General features: G+C 46.1%; 1 protein-coding gene across 1 annotated transcript in view; it reads right to left on the bottom strand.

The window, feature by feature from the left end:
* LOC144175475 (cell adhesion molecule Dscam1-like) overlaps positions 1-26,086 on the bottom strand; it is a 185,688-nt gene that overhangs the window by 84,331 nt on the left and 75,271 nt on the right. The window contains exon 6 of the mRNA XM_077704563.1: positions 17,286-17,441. Coding sequence (XP_077560689.1) covers positions 17,286-17,441 — 156 coding nt within the window. The remainder of the gene's footprint in view (positions 1-17,285; positions 17,442-26,086) is intronic.

The raw sequence follows: 26,086 nt of genomic DNA, 5'->3' as shown, positions 1-26,086 counted from the left end.
AAGCAACTTTTTTAACCGCTGAGATGTTTAAGCTTCTTTCTTTCCGCGCGCATCGTTAACAGGAAATTTCACTCGGCGAAGTAGAGAGGCGTAAAATTTCAGGGCCAGAAGTGCGAAGGAAACTGTAGAGAAGGCAAGGAGCCCACGAGTAGGTGTTGAGAGTTCCCGCATCAAGAAAAAAAATTAAAGCGATCCCACCCGAACTGAAAGCTGTCAAGTGTGGAGCAGTCATTTTGCCAGTGTGGCCGTTGTTCCCTCTGTTAACTAGTTTCAAGATGAGCCTACTGTTGATACCAAAAGTAATCAAGAGAGGGCGCCGCCTTTCCCATTACTTAGCGCCCAGAAACCTTTGTTCAATTCCTCCAGAGGGGAGTGAGAAAGGGAGGGGAAGAGCTTGAGGGGTGGTAGCAAAGAGCGGAGAATGGTTACACAGCCCCTCTAGTGAATCACTTCTCCATCTTTGACAGCTTTCACCCTGAGTCGAACTGGTTTAACTTTTTTCTCTTTTTGGCGAAGCTTGGAAACACCTTTTGCGTGATTTACCTCGATTATCTTGATATATTGCGGCGAAGTATGGGCTGTAGCACTTAGCTCGTTTACACACGTATTTTGTAGCGTGACCACATTGGCCGAGGTTGAGCAGTTTCGCGTGGCTCCTAGAGAGCCGTGCTGCGCATGCACGAGAAGCAGTGTCGTCTCACGGCGCACAGCTGGCGCACAGCTGGCGCGCCGGAGCCGCCACCGCCGAGATTGGATTGGATTGGTTTGAAATGAATTGGATTGGATTAAATTGCATTGGCTTGGAAATCGTTTTAGCAGCAGTAAGCATGATAATCAGCTAATCCTAGACAACCAGAAAACCTAAGAATAACCAGATGAACGTTATCTCACGCTACGTATCATAGCCGAGCTAAGCCACTGCTATTTTTTTGCATAAGAAAGCGAGCTGAGTAGCTTTATTTTACAAGTTCTTAAGCATAGGTTCAAACATACTCGCTCTATCTACGGCAGTAAGGCCTTTTCTTATGTTGTATTTTTTAATTATGTATTAACAATTTGTACGAATACCTATAGCACCCAATTGCCGGCATTACAGTAGGAGCTTCCATGGACATAACAGATGATACAGGGAATGAATGCGTTTATGGCAGAAAACAAACAGGTGAAGCGCTTGACAGCCTTAGTGTGAACAGTATCCTGCGAACACGCGCAAAACAAGTCACCTACCTTTTATTAACAAAAAATTTCAGGGGAACGAATTAAACAACCAATGAGCGAAAAAGTCGGCGTCGGCGTCAGCGTTGTCTATGGCAGCGAACGTCATGCGACACTGTTGCAACGGCGTAATTGTTGCTAAGTGGCCAGCGCAACTGCTGGCGCCACAGTGGGTGGTCCAGATTCTGGTACCCGCAGCTCGGACGTTAAGCCTAAGGTTATGCGCAATCGCGTCATCCTTGCGAATGAGCCAGCTGAAGTGTAGGCGGCGTTGCGGAAAGAGGAACCGAGTAAACGATACCCTCACCTGCCGGTGCAGCATGAACCAGGGATTTGGTGTCCTCTCTACGGTGCACTTTTACTCTGACTGCCAGCGCTGCAGCCGCTGCTTCGCCAAGCCGGTGACCACAATGCCGGCATGGTACTTTGGCCCCTGGTCATTTCGTTAACGTTTAGTTTAAATGAATAATTTGGCATTCAGATATTATAGGAAGAGATTAAGCGGCCTCAGAAGCTGCCTCAGAAGAAACAGCAGAGCTGTGTAAGCCAGAGCTCTGGCCGTGCCGAACGTTAACAGGAAATTCCGCTCGATGAAGTGGACAGGGGAAAAGCTAAGCTAAGCGGAGAGGGGGAGGACTAAGCTATTTCGTTCAAGGGAAGCAATATCTCCATGATGTATGGCGATTGGGAGGAGTGACACGCAACGAATGACGTATAAGGCATGGCCGGGGCCAGGGGGGAAGAGGGACACCTGTGTATGAGTGCGCGGCGCGGTGCAGCTACCGTGCAAAGGAGACGCATAGTATGAAACTGGCTGAACCTGGTGATGCCGTAAGTTCTGATGTGCAGGTGCTCGTGTGCCTGGAAGAGAGGCGAATATGATTTTAGGCAGCGCCAGTATCGGGTCTACTGTCGAGATGGGCAGACCAAAGAAGAGGCCTCTCCCAAAATGATTGATTGATTGATTGATTGATTGATTGATTGATTGATTGATTGATTGATTGATTGATTGATTGATTGATTGATTGATTGATTGATTGATTGATTGATTGATTGATTGATTGATTGATTGATTGATTGATTGATTGATTGATTGATTGATTGATTGATTGTAGGGTTTAACGCACCGACGCAACGCAGGAGAGATGAGGAGCGCCGCAGTGGAGGGTTCCGGATTAATTTTGACCACCTGGGGATCTTTTACGTGCGCCGAAATCTCGTACACATGGGCATTATCGCTTTTCGCCTCCATCAGAAATGCGCCCGCCGCGGCCGAGAATCGAACCGCGTCCTCGTGCGCAGCAGCACAACGCCTTAGCCACTGAGCCAACGTGGCGGGGTCTCCGAAAGCGAATCCGACCCAAAGAGAAAGGCAAATGTCGCTTCTGAGTGTATGAGGCGTAAGCTGAAAGACCGTGAATATATGGTTAGTGCTGCCGAAGCTAAGCGCCGAAAGATGAGTAACGATCCCAAACTATGGACCAGACAACAGCTCTGCTGTTTCGTCAATCGTCGCGATGTTTAGTCAGTGATCCGTGAAGCTGGCCCAATTTTTCATCATTTTCTCTAATTAAATCCTGAAGATCATTTCATAACGAAGCATAGACGTACAGTACATATCGTCTGGGACCGCATGCGTCCCTGATTAAAACACGTCTATTGTGCCGGAAACGAGCGCGACTACCTGACCGGACCCAAGCGTGCAAACACGCAAGCGAAGTCAAGCACGCAGGCGATCATGGTTCTGGCCATTTTTAAAACACTTTTCTTAAAAGTATGCGCACGTGAACAGGTGCACACTCTGAAGTTTGAAGATTGCTCTTGAGAGTAATATTATGTGATCAGCATTTGATGATACAAGGGATCTGGAATCGAACTGCTGGTGGCGTATAGCAGCAGCCCTTAAGAGGTAAAAAAAAAGAAACGTGCCAACCTTCAACTAAGTCATTCTCAAACCATATGCCGAGTTTTGCTATCAGCCGGTATACAATCGTTGGAGGAGCTTATATATTATCCACTTTCTGGGTTCTCCCTGGTGCAAGTGATGAAAATATGTGAAGAGAAATAAGCACGAAAAAATTAAAATAAACCCCTAAATTCCCCATTTTCACCGCGCGGATGTGAAACAGTAATCCATCTGTTGCATTTTAACAATATGCAAGTGCAACCACCAAACGTCGTAAAATTTCTCGAAGGTGACCTCATTTTGATTCCGTCGTTAGCATATATACTTTCGTGTTTTATTTCTTTCGCAAGTTTGCGGCACCTTTTTCGACATCGAAAACAACTGCACCATAGAAAGTTGGATTCTGATGGCACGAATTACTAGGAAAATAAAAAGGAAAACAATAGCAGAACCGCAACGAACAGGCCAAACGTTTTTTTTTTTTTTCATTTCTTTTCTTTCAAGAGAAGTTTGTCTATTAGGAGCGTGCTGCGAATATCATCTCATCAAACCCCATTCGACACGTCATTTTTAATAACGACCCATTGCTGCTTTTATATGAAGTTTCTGAAACTACCTTATTATTTACATTGAGATACCGGAGTCACCCGTAGCCCCTTCAGAATAGTCGCCTCACTCTAACTGTTCCTTTAAAACGGCCATTTCCGAAATTACGCTCCAACTGAAGGCTATTTACGGTGATGTCCATGTCTTGAGGAGTTTGCTTTGTTCTACTTCGTCGTTATTCTCAATTCATGACAAAAACCTTCAGCAGCGATAGCCCGCCCCGGCTTCATTACTCGAAATCGGCGCTTAAGCGGGCCATTTGCGCAGAGGAGATGGCATTACGAGCGCATATCTGCAGCACGCCTTTTATATTGCCCTTCATTGCGATACACGTCAGAAATGTAAACACCAAAAAGGAATCCAATCGCCAGAGCAATTACACTCACCGAAATGACGAAATTTTGCAACAGGCCTTTATTTCGGCATCGAGCTGTACAAAAAAAATTGGTAGCTTCCGCAAAATGCTTCCGAGTGGTGGGAATCTAACTTCAAAACCTAAAATAATCCCAACATTGTTCCGCGGCAAAGTTGAAAATTGGAATAGACAGTTATGCCTTTGTGTGTTAACCTTTAGTGTACTAAAAGACAAGCCGAATATTCCGAACACTTCACAACACAACGCTAACTACACGCACATCAAACAATGTAAGGGGAGCTTTGACCACGTTTTTCTCGTAGTGACTTTCCTGCACATGTAATGACCGATCCTTCAATTGGACTGGAGTGAAAGATCATTTTACGCGTTGAAAAAAGATAGAAAAAGGAAAGAAATTTCACTAGATCTTGTTTTATTCTCACAAACCGAGTTAAAGACATATATACAATGCAAGATTACAACTCTCAGGTAAAACTCAAAGTTATCCTTCTGTGGGATCTATCGCATTTACAAGCTCAATCGTAACCATTTATCGATGTGTGATAAAGGACTTCTGATGCCTGAGAAGTAATTAACTGCTTCTGAGAAGCCGGCATCATTCAAATAGCCCAATTCCCCTGTGTGGGTTGAGTGCTTGTGAATTTGATAGGGGTCAATTCACCAAGAACCGTTCACGAAGGGTCATTACTTCGACATCTGATGACAACCGCCATCACCATCAGATAAGAAAAACCTCATATCACTCACAATTTGTCATCTTAGCTCAGCCTACACTTAAGGAATTCATCGCCTCGTTAACACAAGCACGTTCGCTCGCAAGCGAAGAAGTAACCAGTACCCAGATTTGAAGTAACCAGATGTTCAAGTGTATTCTCAAGGCAGAATGGCTCACTAAATGATCTCGTACACAATAATAATGCCATCATCACCTGATCCAGATAAAACGTCGTCATCACACTATTCGCGAATATCAGGTCGCATTACGGAGTGCAAACTGTCAAAATTTCTGTCAAGACGTCGGACATGATTCTGACCTTTCTAATCCTTGGGGACTCCCATATGGACTGCATGCAAGTGGACGATACCGTTCTTCACACGTAATTTTTTCACGCTGTTACGAATCCTTCAACCCTCCTACTTTTACCAAACATCACCATTGATCAACCCCTTCATCTTGGGCCAACTGCAAGTAGCCATTTCTAAAGGCAAACGCAAATGTACTCCTGGCCACGATCAACTGCATGACCTCCGAAGCCTTCCCCTGCCCGGCCTTGATGCTATACTATATTCGGCCAATTACTCTTGGGACTCGGGCAGCGTACCTGACCCCCTGAGGGTAACGATCAATCACCTGATACTTAAGCCCGGTAAAGATACTCGTAATTCTCAGGATCTCTCTTTCATAGCTTTAAACACCGTAATATGGTATCGCATCGAGCGTATGCTCACCAACAGGCTCGTCCACCCCTTTGGAGAGTACAAACTGGTTTCACGCCACCCTCCCGGGTTTCCGTCCCCATTTGCTAAACCCGATTATCTATGGCTGCTCCGGAGATTTATTAATCTGATCTAGCGCAAAGTCTTGAGTAACTACGTAATCGCCTTAGACATGCACAAAGCATATGGCAATGCCAGCCAATCAGGTATGCTTCAACAATTTGCCCTCGCCTTCCTTGAAAAAGCTCAAGTCTGGATACGCCGCTTTCTTTAGCATCGTCCGATCCGTCTTAACCCTCAGGCATACCAGCATACTACGTTCTATCTCGATAGAGAAGTACCACAGGGCTCTATTTTGGCGCCTCTCCTCTTTAATCTGGCAATAAACGTCGGGTCCTACCTCTGAAGCGGGACGCTGCCGCCTGACTCGCGCTTTATGCGGACGGCATTGTGGAATGCAGAAGAGGCCCGAATATTACTCGAAAGAAGCTATAAAAAAACTTTCCAAGCAACAATCCTAAGCTTAGAACATACTCTTCCTCACTTCCATTTACAGTTGCCCTAGTCAAAGACGAACTGCTCAGCGTTGACGGTAAAGGAGGCACAAATAAGCAACAATAAATCTCCCTTTGAGCGGGGGACACGCTACTGGAATCTTACAATGGACTTTTTAGACTGCTGGGCGTCCTCGCCAGCAGTTGCGATCACTTAAAACAGTGCATCTTATTATTATGCCGGGCACCACCAAACAGCCTGCATCATTCACGCCTGTGCCCGGGCACATGGTCGCTTCACCTACGGCTTTCCGGTTTATGAGTACGATAGTCAGATGTAAATTCTCTCCACAAGATGAATCGGCCCCTACTTCTTGAGATGAGCAGCTTTCCCACGTTCCCCCGGGTAGATATTCTTCACGAAGCAGTTACTCTTGCGCCTCTCACTAATCACATTGAAAAGATCAACAATGCTTCTAATATCATCTGGACCATTCGCCACAAAAAAAGAGAGTCGATAAATTGGACCACATAAATAGTGACAGCACCAATTCTCCGAAAGCAATCCTTGCGTGTGAGCGCCCCTCTGTCGGAATTCCACGTCGGCGCCAGATCCAGAGCTATAAACAAAAAGTATTTGGACAATACGTTCAACCTCCTGCAGATGACAAGGCAGGCCACGAAGCTGTCATCTATGCCGACGCTTCCCTGAATAGAACGCGCGGCGCAGACATCCACGCACCGTCCGGGATTTAATGAATCCCGGCATATTTATTCAATGACAACATACTGCGGTCTTGAGAAGGCCAAGCAGAACCGGCACAAAACGTTCTTGAGGTAAACCTACGTGAACGTGGTAAATTATAATGAAAACACGCGTACACAAAATAGAAGAAAAATTCGCAAACTGTACAGAGCTGTATGGAGTTCCTTAAGCATGGCTTAACACGACGTTCAGGACAGTACAAAACAGATCTAGCACCCTACTACAGACGAACAATATGCTACAAATAATAGGGCATAACCAACAAACAAAAAAATTCTGCACAGATAATATTGCATGTGCAAAATCGCTGCAGGATTGATGTGACGGCAGCTGCAGGTAATACATTTCACTCCATTACTGATTGTTGTAACACATTTCTAGCACATTTGTCCTAGTAAAATAGGCAGAACGTATAGAAATTCTGGGAGCCCCAGGGCAGGTTTGTGCTCATTTATGATGGTGGTCAAATATTGCCCCTGTGTTCAATATTTCGGCGTGCGTTAATGATCCCCAGGTGGTCAAAATTAATCCGGAGCCCTCCACTTCGGCGCGCCTCGTCGCCTTTGGAGCGTAGGCGAAATAAACCTCATAATCAATCAATTATTCAATCAAGCAATGTTGTATTTTAAAGGATACAGTTACTTCTAACATTTCAGGGGGTTCCGTTGTGTCGCCCCTGTCGCAGTTTTCCGTGTGATAAATAGATTTTGCCCCACCTTCTTGCCGTCCAAGAAGTGGACCGAACAAACCATGAAGTTGGTCGTTGGTACAAAGTTGTTGCGCTTTATCAACGGCGTATATCTCAACTCCGGGTCCGTTGGGAAGCGATGCAGTAAAAACTCGTCGAAACCGCACTTCATTTTCTCCAGGCAGTGTCGTGCAGATGAGTGCTGTCGGCGACTTTTTCTAGCTTTGTCTAGTGTGGAACAGTGCTATTGTATAAATTGCAACCTCCCCTTTCTCCGTCACCCTTACTGTTCTTCCAGGGTATCATGACCTCTCGTTTTATTAAAGTGTTTTACTCACTCAGCAGTCATTGCTCCTGCCCAATCCTTTTGACGAGTATATGGGATTGAGTTAGAGCGTGCTGTTCCCGCTGCACACGTCGGGTAAATCGGAATTTACGCCCCAGAGCTTGAATATCTCGTGACCGTCTCGACTTCGAGAGAAAATAAGTTCACACTTTGTCAGGTTCTAACCTCACATGAATAAGGCAAAGGAGAACCTGACGATGAATTGCTTCCGAACAGTCATTACCGTTTGCGGGAACGTGTTACCGTCTTCGGCCAATTTCTTTCAGTGGATGTGTGCGGATTGTGGAGGATGTTTTGAAAACGCGACATTTTGTTGCGAAGTCAGTGCAGCCCGTTACAGCTGCTACACTTAGCGCCGGGCACTGACTAGGCTTGAACACTGGCGCACATGTCATAACAGCTATAAAAGGCATGCTATTCGTCGTCTTAGGCCCAATGGTTACGGCATCGCGGTCTTTACCGCTAGAATTCCGGCTTAGGTCCGGAGAGCAGCCCATAACTACGTTTATTTGAAGTTCTGCATCGTAATGGAAGGGATCGGCTTGCACATACTTAAACCTGAATGTCCCTTCGAAAACGGATCTGGTCTCATCAAAGAGCCCTGTGAAAGTGGCACTAAGATCTTCCTCTAAAACTTTGTTCAGATGTTGTAGCGGTATATAAGCCATTCTCCAAGCAAAAGTGATATCTTTTGAAGCAATCACATATTGACAACAATATCTACAAACAACCCATGCCATCTGCCCATTTTTTGGCTCCGTTAACTCAACCTGGCTAAAAATATTGCCATACAAATTTTTACACGAAACGTGCAACCATTTAAAAGGCAAAACTGTAAAATTCCGAAACCGAACTCAAAAAAAGGGGTAGGGTCCTTTAATGATACGAAAAAAGCAAATTATCTACAATACTGAGCTGGCTATTAGAGAATATATTTCAAAATAAAATGAGGACTGAATACACGGGAAAAATTTTAAAAATGTACACGCGAAATATGTCGTGAAATAAAATATGTGAAGAAAGTACAGTGCCCCTACTGCAGAACTTGTATTTCCGTGTGTTGAAGGACACCGAAGAATGACAAAACTAAGAAAATTCAAAAGAAATGCACTCGCCAATGAACGCAAAATTTATTTCTAATTTTCCCAACCCCTTCTCAAAGTCTAGAATACAGCTGTTACGCAACTGTAACAAAGGGATCTGTACGAGGAAATTTGTGTAACGCGTGATAAGAATTTAGCAGTAATAATGTTTTTCCAGTGGATTTTTAACACATTGCTTTGCAGACCTACCTACTCAATAGGTACATTTGTCCATTTCTCTTGAACGTCCAGAAGCTGATTCTGATTAGCAAAGCTTATCGTAGTCAGCATACTTTCTTCCATCAAAGGCGCGACTTCATTGTAACGGTAAGTTACCCAGTCTCTTGCACAATTGATTTTATGAGAGATAAAAATGTCAACTGTGGCGTGTTTCCCAACGTTTCGCAACGTTTCCCACTTGCCTCTCTCAAGGGAACCTTCACGTTTTTTGGAAATCTTCTTGTCATGTTTATATGACGCCAGCAGGAAGGAATAAAGTATGTCTTTATGCATTGCAGGTACTCGAGGCAAACAGCTACTGACACCTTCCCACTATTAGTGGGATCCTGCGCTAAATGTATGGTTACTATTATACACTCGACCACTCTTATCATCAAGTAGGGTTGGCAGTTCGATCAAGCAATGTATAGTACCGCTTTATGTTTTGCCTGTTTGAAATAAAAATGGATTATTGCTGTAAACCATTCCCTGGGTTTTTTTTTCTCGATCTACACCCATATGTTTTCATTCCGCAAGCATTCTCGGTAGGTTTTAATCATTCGGATGCAATTTACAGAATTATGCTTACAGATATCGCACAGAAGACTCGATGGCTCACATATCTATCTAGCCGTACACTGCATGTTTATCTGAACGTTCATACCTGTCTTTTTCCTCACGATTCTACAACACTGCTGGCCCGGGGAAGACGTTGGCTAAGATGGCAACTCCAGTCACGCGTATGAGGCTTTAAAGCTTTCATGTATATTTTTTAAGGAAAGAGGGGAACGTCAGGCTGAAGCCCCCAACGAAAATCACGAACTTAAAAGCAAAACTAATGTATCAGTGGGGTAGCAAACGCCTGGCCCCAAGAGCCTTATGCCTGGCTAAAAAACGCACAAAGACCGTAAGACAAAAATGGCGAGGTATGGCCGGGTCCTTTTACAGGAACGGATCCGCGAAAGCCAGCCGCTCTCAAGCCTTGGGGGCACGATTGATCAAGATGAAGCGCAGCTTTCCTGGAGCTGCCTTTCGTTGTCAAGGAACAAAAGTGCTCCATCTGGCATGACAATCGATCCTGGGAGTTCCAAGATAAAACAAAGCAAAGGACCTTGCAGCGTGAAAGACTTAAACCATCGGTGCCTGTCCACTCGAATCACAGGGGAAAAGAGGCCGGCGAAAATTCTCAAGAATCTGGGAGGAATGGTACCAGTACTCGAGTGATTTGTCATTCTCCTCTTACTAGTAATAGCGATTTTTTAACCTCGCCATCTTCGTTCCTTTGCAAAGTGATAACAAAAGCTATTTCCAAGGCCTGCCCGTCCTGCTTGCATATGTCTACACTAACGAGCTGCAAGAGCATTGGATCTCTGCGCAGAAGGCCTCTCGACCTTAATAAGCCATTGAAATGCCTCCCTGAATTTAAAAATGACAAGTGTTCAAGAAGACCAGCAGCGATGAATCGTTACAGCTTGTGTAACTGGACCCATTCGACTCGTAACACAGTGATAAGTGTTTGTGCTAACTGGGGTGTCCAGCCACTGCAGCTATCTCATAGTTATTTATATTCAAATTTAATAATCAGTACTTAGGCGCAATGCCTGAGTATATAGTTCCTGTATGGCTTTCATTCGGGTTCGCTTTACAGCGCGGGCGGGACATTTACTTCTTCGTACCGATTTTTTCAATGCGCTAAATTCTGTACGCAGAGCTCAGACAAACGCGCACACACTGACAAACCAGCGCGCGCACGTACGCACACACCCGCACGCGCCGGCGCACGCGCCATGCCCATTTACAACAGATGCAAACGCTGAAGACCATCTCGGCGATTTATCAACTCCCAGAAGGCACTAAACATCGACGACTGCGGCCCCCAGCGCGGTGTTGCTTTAAAGGAGCCATGAAGACAAAATACAAGTTGGTTTTATTAGAAAGACTGCTTAGTCCCTATAACAATGATACCCATATCATCGCAATCTTCGAACAAATAACGGAGGTATTAAAGGAAACGTGTGAAGCAGTCGCGACCCCCTAGCCAATTTCCCGCAACTTTTCTATGACGTCACAGAACCTTGTTTGTGCGATTGGCGGCCGCCTAACTGACCTGTCGCGACGACACATGATTGGAAGTCTGTAATGGGGCCTCTAGTTCCATTTGACCGCATCACTTGAATGCTAACGTGCAGTTAACGCACTGAAAAGTATGTTTTATTGTTGGCCCGTAGGACGTCATTCTTTCTCATAACACGTCACTGTGGCGCAAAATTTGAAAGTTTTTAAATACTTTTTGCTTTTTTTTTCGTTTAAAAACATCTTTTGTGGCTGTAATGGAGCTGAGTGAGATACTGAATCCTAGTTCTTTCAAATTAAACGAAGTCGTATTTTCTCTTCATGGCTCCTTTAAGAACGCTGCTCGAAAACGAAGGCATTTAAACCATCACGATGTTAACCGTTGCCAGGACTTAGGAAACTAAAGACGGCAATCAAGTGTGCAGCACCTATTATTGCTTCATTTACACTTTGCTTGGTAACAATTATACCAAAGGGCACACAACGCTAATACAAAACGCTCGTCTTATTGATCCTCGCTCGGGCTCTCATGGCGCACTTTATCGACAATGCCGGCAGGAAGCGTAAGGCGAAGAACCATAAGTAGAAGAAAAAATCAATACTCCTGTTGGAAGGAAGATGGGTCTCCAGAAGAGGGCCCGTTAAATAATTTCCGGCGAGGAGAGCCGCAGGAGTACAAACGGAAACACCGCGGTTCTTCTTAAAGAACTTTGAAGAGAAACTAACATGGGATGCCTTCCAAAGTGTTCAGCGATTCGGCTTCTATGCGGCCGGAGGCGGTGTTTCAGACAAGTTTAATGACACGACGCGAATGTTTGCCACTCTTCCAACTGCGACCCTAGAGGGGGGAAGGAGTAAGGGGGAAGATAGCGCAATGCCTCACACGTTTTTGTAGACAATCGCTACCGTGTTCCTCAAAGGTTCAGAAGGACAGCAGTGTTGGCGACACTTAGTGATGTCCTCCCCTCTCATTTTGAAACGTGCTGCTCGGGCGAATCAAACGCCTGCACGCCTTGCAAGCCCTTAGTCCTTCTCTGCCGCAACTACTCTCTGTCGCTATTTTTAAGTGGGAAGAACTCGGGGGGTCTGGCTTGTCGTCGTAGCTCGTACTGGGTCATGGCGCCACGCACCCTAACAGAGGCTTAAAAAAGACAACCGTTTCCTCTGGTACGGATAGAACATGGTTACCTCGCGTTATGAAGCTAATGTCTATCTAATTGCGCCTCATAGGCGCACGTTACTCATATGCAAAGTGCTGGGGGTGCTAGGCCTGAAATAAGTACGGAATACTAAAAACTAAGGAAAACGCCATAAATAAACAGATTAATTACCCCACATTAAAGAAAAACCCACCTGTGTCTTTTTATAGGCCTCTTCAGGCGCTGCGGTGCCCTACCTTGACCAGTTTTGTTACCAACGCCAGACTGTTACTGAAACCGGCCAACAAAGGTTTCCACAGCCCCTCTAGGCGGGAGAGTAGAGGCAACTCCGCCTGTATCAGGTAATGTCATACAGGTGGCATTGCCAAAAGCAACATAAACACACGGGACTCACAACATCAAGATAACCATAATTTTCATGATCATCATCATCGATACTCTTGAACCCCCAATCCCAATCGAAAGACTTCTGAAGCCTCTGGTTTTTTATTTGTATTTCTTACCCCGAATCCAATCAGGAGGTCCTTTGTTGATTGGGGTACATCCCATACTGGCAGAAAAAGATAGCCAATAGGGAATAGTGTTAAGGTACCCACAAGTTACCAGCCTCCTCGTTATGCCTCACTTAAGATTTCGATCCCATCCACAAATCACCCACCTTCTAACGCAAACTTCTTTTCGCAGGATATCTGTTTGGTATCCACTAACCCATAGACTGCTCGATTCTGTCCCTATCTTTCTCGCGAATATAGTTTCCGCTTTGGGATGGAAGCCTATTCATATCCTTACGACCACCCCACGTGCGATAAAAAAGACAAAACATTCATCCCAAAGGCGAAACAAAGGGAGGGCTCGCTGGCTCAACGACATTCTTTTCTCGGTGCCTATGCCGGCTCTTCCTCGACAACGCATCAGGAGAAAAACTATAGTGAGCACCTTTGTTCGGTGCTCGCCCGGGGCCGTTCTTATTTTGCGAGAACGTCTGGTGGAAGCTGGGAACGATAAGAAATCTTTGCTTGTGGTATGGAGCCCTATATAAGGAGCAGGTGCGTACCGCTGTGCGCCAATATTTCCTCCCGAGGCACAATGTAGTGGTTCTGTAGATGAATGCCATGGGAGAATTAGCCGGATAAATGGGTGCCGAGAGAAGCCCTGTGTTCCTCACCAGCAGAAAAAGAAAAGAGAAAGACTTATGCGGTCTTTGGAGACGTAGAGGGGAGATGCTCCATAAGGTAAAGCGGTGCATGTTAGAACGAGGCAGAAAGGCTCTATCCCAGAAAGAAAAATGTCTTCCCTTGAATGTCTCTAAACTTTGAGAACAAATAATTTCGTATCAGGAATATGTTTTTATTGTAAAACACGTTTTACGGGGATTTACCATCAGATTTGGGTAGTCGCCCGTGGTTGTTCGACATAGCTGAAGTGCGCAGCATCTCACCAATCTTTTAATTCCCCTACGGACCCTTTCTTCGGCCAGAAAAGCAAGTCCCCGCGCTCTTAAGCGGGTATGATCCTATCGCCTTTTCGGCATCCTGTGTGTGTGTGTGTGCGTGTGTTTTATGGAACAAGCTGTCACGGCCGTGATGGCCGCGCTGGTAATATCTTTGATATTCGCGGGAAGTACATGTCTGTGTTTTAGTTCCCGACATCTAAAACAAAACATACCGCCGGAACGCCTTTGCCTATAGGTGTATTTGTATTGGCAAAAGGTTATTAAGGGGATAATCGAAGTTTCCGAGCAGTTGCGAAATGTGTGTCTATTTCCTCGAGGTTATTTTCGGCTGGTCTTTTGCAAATGTCTAGAAGCCCGAAAAAGCAACCAGCCGTCGAGAATACCGGATGATAGTGGGCGTTTTCTGCCTCGTAAGCGTTGTCCATTCAGCACATCCTGTTGTCTGCTTAGTAAACAATGGACGCCTTTGTTTAGTCATAGTGAGTGTTACTGAAAGTGTTATCGAGATCAATTCAACGCATTCATCTTCAAATACGTGGTCTGGCATCTTTAGGCTACACTATATGAAGGATGCTACCCATCATTTTGTTTAACCGACGCTCCGCGCCGCGCAGGAACTGCCGCTTATGAACAGTACTGGAAGCGGAATGTCGCGGTCCGTGTAGGTGACAACCGCGCATGCTGCGTGCTGCCTCCTAGCAATGATGATGTAGCTGTGGAAACCATCTTTAACTTTGACATTAAATGCGCAAAAAAATCATGACACGCCCCTATGAAGAGGTCACTACGGGTACCGCTGAAACGTATCCACAGCCTACGTACGAAGTTAACCAAGTCCACACACTAAGCCCCGCTTCCGACAAATGGTCCTGGACTCTTGCAGTGATGACTGTGTAGGAGCGGATGGTGCAAAGGATGCTGGAGTACTCGTTTGGGGCTACGACGGGTTAACCGCTTCTGGAAAGGCCGACCACGCCACTGCATCGATGGGCTCACTGAGGAACCGGCTAGGAAGCCCATTGTTGAGATGAACTCATAGCAGCCATAGAAAATCCAATATCAGGTGAGCTCCCTAAGCAAGCCTACCTGGATTATATATAGTTAGGATGGCTCACAGAGTCATGCTAGGCTTCCCGTAACGGATGGCGGTAGCAGATAAACCACCACGATGATTGGCGACGGGGAACTCCGGGAAGGCTAATTACGTCCGGAAGGGTTAGTTTTGACATGATGTCGTCTGGGTATATGGGCACACGTAATTATTGTTCGTAGCCACGTGATGCGGAGCTGTGTGAAGTTAAAGGCAGAGCGATGAAGGCAAGCCGCGGTTTCATGAATCGTGTATTATTCCCCGTGAGATTTTGCTCCGTAGTCCGAGGGATCCAGGTATATTGGCCGTGAAACGTCTAAAGGGGTCAGCTTTGTCGTGGTCGCTGGAAGCGTGGCACCTCTGAATGCAGGCTACGGCGAAAGTGGAATCAAAGCACGCACCCGCTGCATCGATAGGTGACTAGACCTCACTGTACACACGCTGAACTTGCAAGCACGCTCATAGGAACGTTGAACACTCCAAAACTATGAGAAGTGGAGAACTGCTGATGCCGTCCTATTTTTATTCAGATGATTTCGGAAAACATCAGGGTCTGTGCAGCCGTCAAGACATCGTGACCTCGTTGGCATACAATTCCTTGTTAGCTGCAACCCTGCGGATGCGCGGACGATACGGTCGAATGTGAGGCTTTGCGAGCATCAAGCATCGCAACAAGACTAGGGGAAAGTGGAGTACCTTAAACGCTTCAAGAATTGCGGCAAGGATGTTTTAGAGAGTGACCTGCAAGAGACAGGTTGCAAGGTGTACGCAACGAGATGTTTGAGGTTAAGGAGCTAGGGTGCGCAGCTGTCTACCGTGGAGTACGGTGCAGAGGTCAAGACCAGAGCATTAGAATAGGATCAGGGCAGCACATTTAGCACTGGTTCTGCGTATTGAGGCAATGACGCATGGCAAGTAGGTGTCAGCGGCCCTGGTAGCTACTTGTTAGGAATCAGAACCTGCTTTAGAGGTTAAACTCCGGAGCCCCTCCCACCTACCGCCACCGAGAAAGCTGATGGGAAGGTGCTTACGATAACCGGATGTGGTACTTTCAGAGATAACGGGGACGCTACAATTTTAGAAAGCGCATCGTTCCATATGCCACGGTACAGTAGTCACGTGGACGGCCAGGTGATACTAAGTGTAAGTCGCAATTTTGAGCTTGGTGGGAACATTGTGCACATAAGAAGACTGCAGGGTGTTCTTGTCAAATTGAGCTCTCAAGGGCTCGAAGAGTAGCACTTCGCAAAGGAAGCCCTAACGATGGCGGAAGCAGTCAATGTGACTGGCATACAAGTGCCATAAGAACCGCTGGAACGGTAGCGATTTACGCACCTGGGAGGCAATGGGCAGGGTCTAGAAAGCAGTGGCGATCCCACAAAACGTGGACGAGCTTTTCGAAGTGTAGATCTGCTACTAATTGTCGAAAATGTCCCCACAACCTAAATGTAGGTAAAGCCCTTGTAGCGCCGGGTAAATGGAGAGTGGAAGCCTGTCTTCTATGACTTTGGTGAAGACGAAAGGGAAGAAGAGTAGCCTGGCACAGGCAGCCCCAGAATGTATACACGACGCAGCCGTAAGAAATTGATTCCCGGCGTCCAGGGAAGATGAAAGTCTGGGAAAGTCTTTGTCCGCATGAAACCGCCGACGATGGTTAAAAAATGCGTTGTTTTTAACAAGGGCCAGGCTGCGCTGTTCAGCGAAAAAATCTAAATGGCCGATAGAATTGCTAAGTGTCGATGGCCCTGAGTGAAGATCGTGCGAGTGCATTTGATGTGAATATACCGCACAGAGGTGGGCGTCACGTAATCAGTACGCTGGTTCCCAGTGTGAGGTGTTCATGGCGCTGCCAAGGGAACGCGTCCAGCAGGCCGGCCTTGGGAATTACAACTAAGAGAACACAAGAAGCTACTGAAATCAATTTTTGTGCAATGAACAACAAATATTGATCAATGAACCAATCAACCAAGGAAATGCTCGATAAATAGAGTTCAATTAGCTGATACTTCCTGTCGATAGTAACTTCGGCGTCACTGAAGTGAGCTCTCCCCTAACCTTGTTGGGTGGTTTATAATATTTTGTTTTTTGCAGGCGCCTTAAAGAGAAAGCAGACCTGATTTGATTCATCGTGAAGTCACACTCATATCAGGCCTCTTTAGTATTTTGATCTTCATGCGTCTATTTCGAGTATGGCGCCTTTGTAACGTATTAACGCACGTGCACAGCGTTGTGTGGCACTTCTGAGCCCGACAGTAAGAAGTCAACCACGTTTTAATAACGGTGGATTCGTGCCAGTACGGACGCCCGTTTTTGAGAAAAATAATGACGTAACTATCTCCCTTCAACTTCCATCACTACAACAGCAAGCACTCACCTGTCACAACTATTTTCCCCGCTGTGGCACTGATGTGGCTCTGCGCAGTGAGAGAGTTCCGTACTTGGCAGCGGTAGCTGCGGAACGCCTCCGAAGGCGACATGTCTCGCACCACCAGCTCACCAGTCGGCAGCATAAAGTAGCGGCTGTCCCTGTCTGCAAAACATAGAAAATAAGTAACAGAAGATTTTTGAGCAATCAATAACCCCACAGACACGTCGCAGCAGCTCTTCATGGCACTGACATAAACAAGGTGTTGCAAAAATAAATTAGTGCCTTTAAACTAATTCCTGAACAGACCTCTTTTCGGACCCTGCCCAAGATGAACACAAACACCGCATTTATTGATTTATTTTTTTGCAGCAGCGCAGGTTAAGGCTCTGTGTTTAATTTATATGTTTATTTTATTCTATGTGTTATTCCATCTCATTGAAAAAATAGAATAAGGCAATTATTTGTCGATAGGAACCGCGGCCATGATCAAAAATATTCAGCCACAGCTGGCGTTGCTTTGTGTATGTAAAACGATATACAGGATGTAACGGCGGGAAAGGGCACACTGTTTTATTAGTTCGGAGCGACGGAAGGATCGAGAAGAAAAATTTGAGTTTTTATTTGAACCCTCAAGCCGGCCTCAAGCTTGTGCGCGTGCTCTGAATCCAGAGTGGACGGGAATTCCGCATGCAAAGGAGTGTACGAGAGGCTGAGATGGCCACACACTTTCAAAAGAACGATCACCTCATGAGGGCTAAGTGTACCGTTAATGTAAATTCTCCTTTTTAATTGAGCTCTTCATTATCTGTGCTTCCCAGTCCTTTGCCGGCATGATCAAGCTTGCTTCAAAATGTATGCTCCTAAACGTTCTACATTTGTTCTTTCTATAGTGCCTGATTTTTATTGCTTGAAGCAATCCTGGACTCCTTGACCAATAAACTGTTGTCCGCATCTAAGTAATAATATTTCCTTTATTTTCCATCCTTGGAGATGGGGAGGCAAGGAAAAAAAGCTGTGCAATCATTCACGGCCGGGCCAGAGCGGCGGCGCACGCTGTGTTGATACCAACGCACGCGCGCACGCCTCCGCTCCAGCCAAGCCGTGAATCAGCTTGACTTGCTCCCCCCCTCCCTTCCCCCCCCCCCCAACATAAAATACAACTAACATGTTCAATTTTTCACCAGTGTACAGCGTACAATAAACACGCCGACAAAAGAAAGGAGGAAACAAAAAGGAAAAAATTCCCCCGCATTTCCCCGAGGGGGAGAATGTGAAAGTGCGAATGCACGGTTGTCGGCCCGCTTGCGGCGCTTGCGCTCGGCCCCCGCAGCCCACCGCCTCGCCGCCTTCTCTTCCATCTCTTCCATCGGGTTTGTAGTATCACGTGTACACCACGCAGTTATCAAGCCGCTATAACGCCGCTGAGTCGCCAACGCACGCCGCTGACGACGTAGTTTGAATGCGTTAAAGATATAAGGCGCGTCACTAACACTGACATCAGCGTCGCGTCCGTGGCTTGGTCGGTATAGCGTCGCGCTGCGGCCGCAAAGTCCTCGGATCGAAACCTGGCGCCGGATGCTGTTTCTTTTTTTTAAATATAGAGGAACACTGCGGACGCCGACGCCGCCGCCGCCGCCGCCGGCGGTGGATGGTTTGGGGTCGCTTATAAAGTGCATTCGCACTTAAAAAAGGTGAAACAAACAAGCAGCAGTCTTTGCAATAACATAAATCGCGCCTGTCGCTTCGCAATGTCCCCAGTCCCGTATACTAGAAGTGGTGGCCCTGACAGCGTAGCGGCAAGTACAAATTCGCGTTAGCCTGTTGGGGATGCATAAACCATCATTTAACGCTACACAGTCTGAATTGTGACAAAACCTTTTAGAAGCCACTTGGTCTTCAATAAGACAGCGCGCGATATGCGGATGTTATGCTACTTCAGATGATTGTACAAGGACAGGTATTTTCACAAGTTCCTGATAACATGCTGATCTGTTGCTACATAAACAATCGCATAAAAAAGAAAAAAACTGCGCCAAAACCCACCGTTCAGTTCATATGCGCTTTCATCTGTCAGCTGAGATCAGCTCACGTCGATTTCAGTAAACGAGGGCCGCTTTTCATTAACGCATACATAAATACAAAGGCCGTAGAATTATCTATCGCCGACTCAGCTGATTTCTCTTTTTCCTCACCCGTCTCGGTATGTTCATTTTCCTGCTATCCTCTGTCGCTCTTCCAAACGAAACGGGAGTTGGGTTAAAATTTCGCGGTTACGTGCATCTTCGTATTTTTGGAATCACTGGCAGACTAAAGGGTGCGTGCACTCCTGTGCAGTGGGTTTGATTACTAAATTATGAAATTCTATCTTCATTTTCTATTATACATGACACGAGTCGGCAAACCACAAGTTTCTTTTCGTAACTCTTTGTTTCCAAACTCCCGCGGGGGAGTTTTTTTTAAAAAGCTGTTCTTGAAGATACCTATCTAAACTTTGATTAAATGAGAATCTATCTAAAGATAATTGGTTGTTTAGATAGTCATTGCTTCAGATGTAGACGCAGTTCTGTCGCTCCGGTCAAAATTATGGGGCTCTGTTTCCGGTGCAGAATTATAAGCCATGCAAAAATATTAAACCATTCACACACATGAACAAAACAAGGGAAATCAACAAAGCTAAGTTAAGTTCATAACCTTCAACAACGCCTGTAACGAACACAAACTTGGTGAATCCCGGCGGGAGGAAGCTCTGGGTATCATCGGAAGCCTCTCTGTTCTCCCATCTATATAGCAAAAATAGGCCACCGGCTTCTCTGGTCCTCGTCGAGCGTAAAAGCTCCTGGTAGCTGACATTCTTTTGAACCAACTTCATACCTATTTGATTCATTATTTCTGTCACTTATTTATAGCTCTTCTCCTCCAGGTACACAACACAGCCCACGCATCTGGCTGCCATTTTGAGCCCTGCAGCTTCAGCGCGGGTGTTTTCGGCTTCTCGAGTGGTCGCTTTTATTAGCGAAAACTTTCGTGTCCCGACGAAACGGACGGCGACGGCTGTAAAACGAATTGCCCGTCTTAGTCGGAATGACCCCGGGCCGTCGACGTTAGACAGGAAATGCCTTTGCCATCTTGAGAAGGCCGTATGGAGTAGCAGTAATGTTCTGTCTCTCAGAAACATGTACGTACTTTAATACGCCGGGGCCGGATGTAAGTAGTTCCATTCGGACGCTGGCGGCTGCAGAAACGTCTGCTGCTCTTCACAACTCGATACTGCACTGGCGCCCTTCGCTCTCTTCGGTTTGAATTACCCACTTAAACTGATTACATTTACGGAACGCCCATCTGAGGCGTCTGGGAGGCAATGCTGTCCATTTCTTCCACTTCTGCACTGCTCCCAAGAGGAATTTGGAAACCGTAGACGGACTGCACTTTGGGCTATAGTTTAGTTTCTGTTTATATACAAGAACCATCGTATGGGGACTGCTTTTACTCGTCCGGGGGACCGTGTTGCACCAAACGGCATGAGTTGCCTTCATGGAATTTTCTGCTCTTGTGCTCACTGTACGATACACATAATTGTTTTTTACTTCTTGAAAAGCTGGTCCGCAAGGACGGTACTACTACCAATGCGTTTGGTACATGAACCGGCCAAGCACATTTATAAAAATGGGTATTCTGCGTGCGGAGCCGCGAAGGCATTCTGCCAAGGTATTTGGCTTTGAGTGAAGCATTACTGTAAATATTAGATTTGTTTTGATTTTGGAGAAAAATGGAAGCATTTCAAAGAGCGACCGAATAGAAAACGTGGCAGACCTCCGCGTCGCTGTGAGCAGTACGGTTATAGAGAACTCGAGGCATTACACGATATTTCGCTACCCCGACGCAATGATGCCCACACGCAGCACGTGCTTATTCCAGAATTTCTCTCCACCGGAGCAGTATTTATCCCAGCATTACGCAAACAAACATTGTGAGCTTGAAAATGCGTTATCTATGCTCCTACTCCTCTGGTTAGCCTTCAAGGCTAACTGAACTTAACACTATCTTAAGAATTATTTGGAAGTGCAGTCTCTGGGGCATTTATGTAAGCACAGCGTGATTTGTGTGTGCACTCAAAAATATCCGCACAAGTTATTTTCACGGTTAGAAAGTGCGGTCGTAGATAAAAAACACTAGTTTAAAGTTTTTGTAAGGTTTAGCACGTTTATCATAAAAGTTTTCCGTAAACACGTTTTAAAAAACAGAAATAAACGTTTTTCACCTGTGCACTGCTATAATTGTAGGATACGAAAACCATGCTCAACCACCCTGACCACTAGCTTCTAGAAAGTTAGTACAATTTGTAAAAGTCATATTTTATGCATATTTTTCAATGTACGCACCTATCTGGCCTTAAACAATTGCCGACGGCGGTCAAAGATAAAATGCTTGAAAAATCCTTCGGTGGATATCCCAAAACGACCAGCTAATTTACGTCTCCGATTCCTACATTATTGCAGTCGTTTGTAAGGTTGAACGTCGTGGGACACTGCACTTCATGAAACAAATGCACTAAAGTATGGCAGAACCTCGCTAGTTCGGCCACCGCTAATTCGGAATTCTGATAACTCGTCATTCCATCACTCTCCCTTCAAAACAAAAATTCGCTAATTAGACGCAAACTTTTACGGGCAACAGTTAATTCGGAATGGACGCAAGTCAAGGACGGTGCAACTGAAACGAGTTTTCGCAGCGCGAATCGTAAGCGTCTCAACCACCTTCATGCCATTTTAGTACGACAGCGACCGGCGACCCGTTTCGCCTTCTCGCAGGTCCATCCGTCGCCATCGCTCGCCATCCGTCGACAGCAACGGTGCACTATCTAAGGTGCTCGGTCACCGGCCAGTTTACCGATGACGAGATCATCGCCGCTGCCCTCGGATTGGCGATGAGGCATCCGACGAAGAAGACACCGGCGATGTGCTACATCCGGTGGATCGTAACCAAAAAGAAGCCGCAAACGCTCTCATGGTTCTAAACGAGTTTTGCTACGATGTTCAAGGCAATAAGCTTGCGCTAGAGGGATTGTCGCATACCCGGAAACCAGTCCTTTCCGTTTAGCTGTACGCAAAAATACAAACAAGCATCAGGGACTTCTGAATGTAAAGGTATGGAATAAAAGAATTGAAAATGTGCGTTTTTGTTATTCATTCGATAATTCGAGATTAAAAAAAACTCGGGCATTTTTTTTTCACTCCCTTGAGATCCGAATTAACGAGGTTTCAGTTATATTAAAAGCGAAGTGTCAGCCAGGATTCATCGTTATTTATAAATAGAAGTGCTCATCAGAGGCATGCATTTGAAAGAGTCAGTAATTGTCGAAGACTTTAAATGCCTCTTTAGAAACCTGGACACTGCGTACTTCCAGCGGTGTCACGAGTAGCTGGCCTCTACAGAGAATGTCGTCTATGAGACTTGGATGTAAGAAAAAACTTCCCCGGCTTTCATAGTCCGTAGTGGTGGCCCACATCCGTGTACGCCACATGCATCGCTGCCTGTGTGCTTGATCTGCATTTTACTGTCAGAGGTACCGCATATACTTCTGGAGTAAGTGCCCCATGGTTACTTTACGTACTTTTTCACTAAAAATATGAATTTTTGAACAGCATACTAGAGCCCAAGGTGCTACCCGGAAGTTCAGGTGTGTTTCGCTCGTAACTCACCACATTCAATCTTTATAGTTCTAATAACGTTCTTTCAGTCATCGCTAAGCCTGTGGCATCAGGATACGTGCGATGAAGTTTCCATGTGGCGATTCATTTGCGAGATTCATTTTTACGGCATCCGCCTCACATCGGCGTGCGTTCCTGAGCAAGACGTACACCAACATATCGTTGCACAATACCTGGAAGAACATATAGTAATTTTGTTTTGGTTAACCTTACGATAACCTATCGCTGAAATAATTAAAAAAGCATAACTACTACCATTCTGGCTGAAACCGAATATGCTAAAAATCTCGTTTCAATTTCACTGACACCCCCCTCTCGTGTGCCGGTTGGCGTAACAAACCAACTGGCGACCTGTGTTTGGTGGCTGTTTCAAAGGATCGCCAATACCATTCAGCCTGAATTTGTCTCCGTCTTGCTCTCATAATGGAGTATTTTGTGGCGATCTTAGCCGAATAGATTTTGAAAATCTTTCGAATATCCAGTTAGCCCGGCAACTCACCACAGCGCGGCATATGCGCTCTGTCATCTTTACGCACGATGTCACGGCACGCTCGACTCACGTGCAAGAGCATACAAGTTGAATATATGGCACTGCGAGATGCCCTAGAAGTAAACCAGGCGTTTTGGGATAAGGTATGTCACTCTTCGTCCACCGAGAAGACAACGTGCATAGCAGTTGCTCACAAAGCTGGTCGGCTCTCAAACTACCATATCTTTTCCTAGTCATACATCAGACCATAGGAGCAACAGAGTTACGTATACTTGGCCTGCGTACTTGCCACTTAAGTGCTGCCGGACCATATCTCGAGGCAGATAGACAATCTACGAAAAATACCATCCGCCTATTCAACCGTATTGCACCGAACGCTGCTGGAGCAATAACCAAGGTCTCTCGATGGTCGGTGATACATCCATGCGACATCCTTGGTATGTGAAGCCAAGTTTCAGTCTCACAGTTTGACAACATGTCAAACTGGAAGTCTTAAAGTTTCGAGCCATGCAAGAAATCACAGGTTCCCTGTCGGTAAGCCGTTACAGATGCTGCGAAAAGGAGTTCTGGTCAATACAGTTGACGAGCTCATCACGCAAAGCTGAGTGGCGCAAAAATCAAAATAGGAATGTTTTTAAAACATTGACGTACTGAATAATCACTTGAATCCTGACATCCTGGCTTCTCTGGAAACTCGGCATGTTTCTAAAACATGTACGCACTGAAAGATGACTACCATCAGCAAAACAACACATCCGCAAAAAAGGTGGACGGTGTACGAAGCCGCATCTTCCTATTCCTAGACAAATAACCTTGTTCCAGAAGATTTATGCATCTTATAACCAACACCGCATGCATCGGATCATTTATTGTCACTGAGTGAACCATTCCTACTTACCAAAGCTACACTTCTGCATAAAGTGCCTTGATCAAAGCTATTCTCGACGCCTTGCCGTGTGGTTGTATCCCATCTACCTTTTTCAAGTTACTTGTTCGCACCGACTCCACAAGATTGATTTAATTGTTTAAACCGATTTCTCCGACTCCACTCACCTGCCAAAACGCATACGCCAGCTCCATAGCCAGGCAAAATTAAAAGCAGTTGTGTTCGGGGGCGCCTGGCCATCCGACTATTCCAGGCAATCGACTGGTTGACTTCCTGGTGCATAATATTGTGACCCCGTCATACCCCACCCGGCTTCAAAGAAGCCAATTGGCCACCGGAAGACCTCCGAATGGATGACCACCAACCCCAGACGAGAATTTTCGTACCACCTTTTCTGTCCTCCCACCTCGACCTAACCAGGACGGTAAAGCTTGTCCCACTTAAAAATCGCCTGGGGTGCCTCTTTCCCCGACCCGCATGTGTGGATGTAAAGGGGATTTACTGCGGACCTAAAAAGTTCCCGACGTTCTTCGCTGCCACGACTCCGCCAGATATTTACCATTCATTACGGACATCCCTTGGAAACCAGGGCCTCCGAAGAAAGCGCGTGACAGTGGCAGGCCTGCAAATACTACAAACAATGGATCCGCGATTGTACCCACAACTTATCTCTGTAGGACACCATGGATACTAACCTAGCCTAATAGATGTGACCGCTCATACACTAAGCTCTCAGCTTATGGAATAAATCACTATATTATGGCAGTTTAAATACTGATGCTTAATTTCTCGTAGAAGCCAGCCTTTCTTTCGTTCACAGACCGTCACCATCTATTTTAATTTATTTAGTTGATTGATGGATTGATTGTAGGGTTTAACACACCGACGCAACTCAGGCGATAAGGCGCGCCGTAGTCGATGGCTCCGGATGAATTTTGACCATCTGAGGATCTTTAACCTGCGCCGAAATCTCGTACACACGGGTGTTTTTGCTTTTCGCCTCTATCAGAAACTCGGCCGCCGTGGCCAGAAATCGAACCCGCGACCTCGTACTCAGCAGCACAACGCCTTAGCCACTGAGCCACCGCTGCGGGTATGTTTCAATTTCTGGCTCACTCTCCTATAGTAGTAAGGCAACGGCGAAGGTGTAGAGAAGGCACCAATGGCGAGTTGACTCAAGGCAAGGACAGGATGGTACAGGATATCTGTACAGCCTATAACCTTGCTGCGTTGAAAACTCCGGTTTAAAGCAAAGATTTGGTTATTCTTCAGGTTTAATGGGGGCCGTGGCGACTGCTTTATCTCCGGGTGCGCCGCTGGGTTTTAGCTTACACCGGATAACACCAGCGTTACGCCAACGATACGCGAAACTCGTGTTGGTTTCCTGGCCCCGATGCGGGTATATGCGTATCGACTCGCGGGAAGGGGATTACAATATGCTAGTTCACTCTACAGCTGGCGTTCCCGCACCGTTCAAGACACGTCGGCCAAGGTCGTGACTGGCGGAGGCGGGGGGCACGCGTGTGGTAGCTCCATTGAAACCTGCACCACGTTCTGTACGCTGGGAGTTGGTGGCATCTTCGCCACGGGGATTGAGACTGTGAATGTTTCTCGTACCGTCTGGTCACGGTGTAAAAATGCGTCTGGTATTCCTCAACGCACTCGCTAATGCTCATCGTTCTGAAAAATCATCAACTATGCCAAACACGATAACATTCTAAAA

The sequence above is a fragment of the Haemaphysalis longicornis genome, unplaced genomic scaffold, assembly GCF_048455015.1.
Source record: "Haemaphysalis longicornis isolate Haplotype H1 unplaced genomic scaffold, Haemaphysalis longicornis Haplotype H1 scaffold_3, whole genome shotgun sequence".
In the NCBI taxonomy this organism is placed as follows: domain Eukaryota; kingdom Metazoa; phylum Arthropoda; class Arachnida; order Ixodida; family Ixodidae; genus Haemaphysalis; species Haemaphysalis longicornis.
The sequence above is the reverse complement of the archived record's forward strand: the minus strand, read 5'-3'. Positions and strand labels throughout refer to the sequence as shown.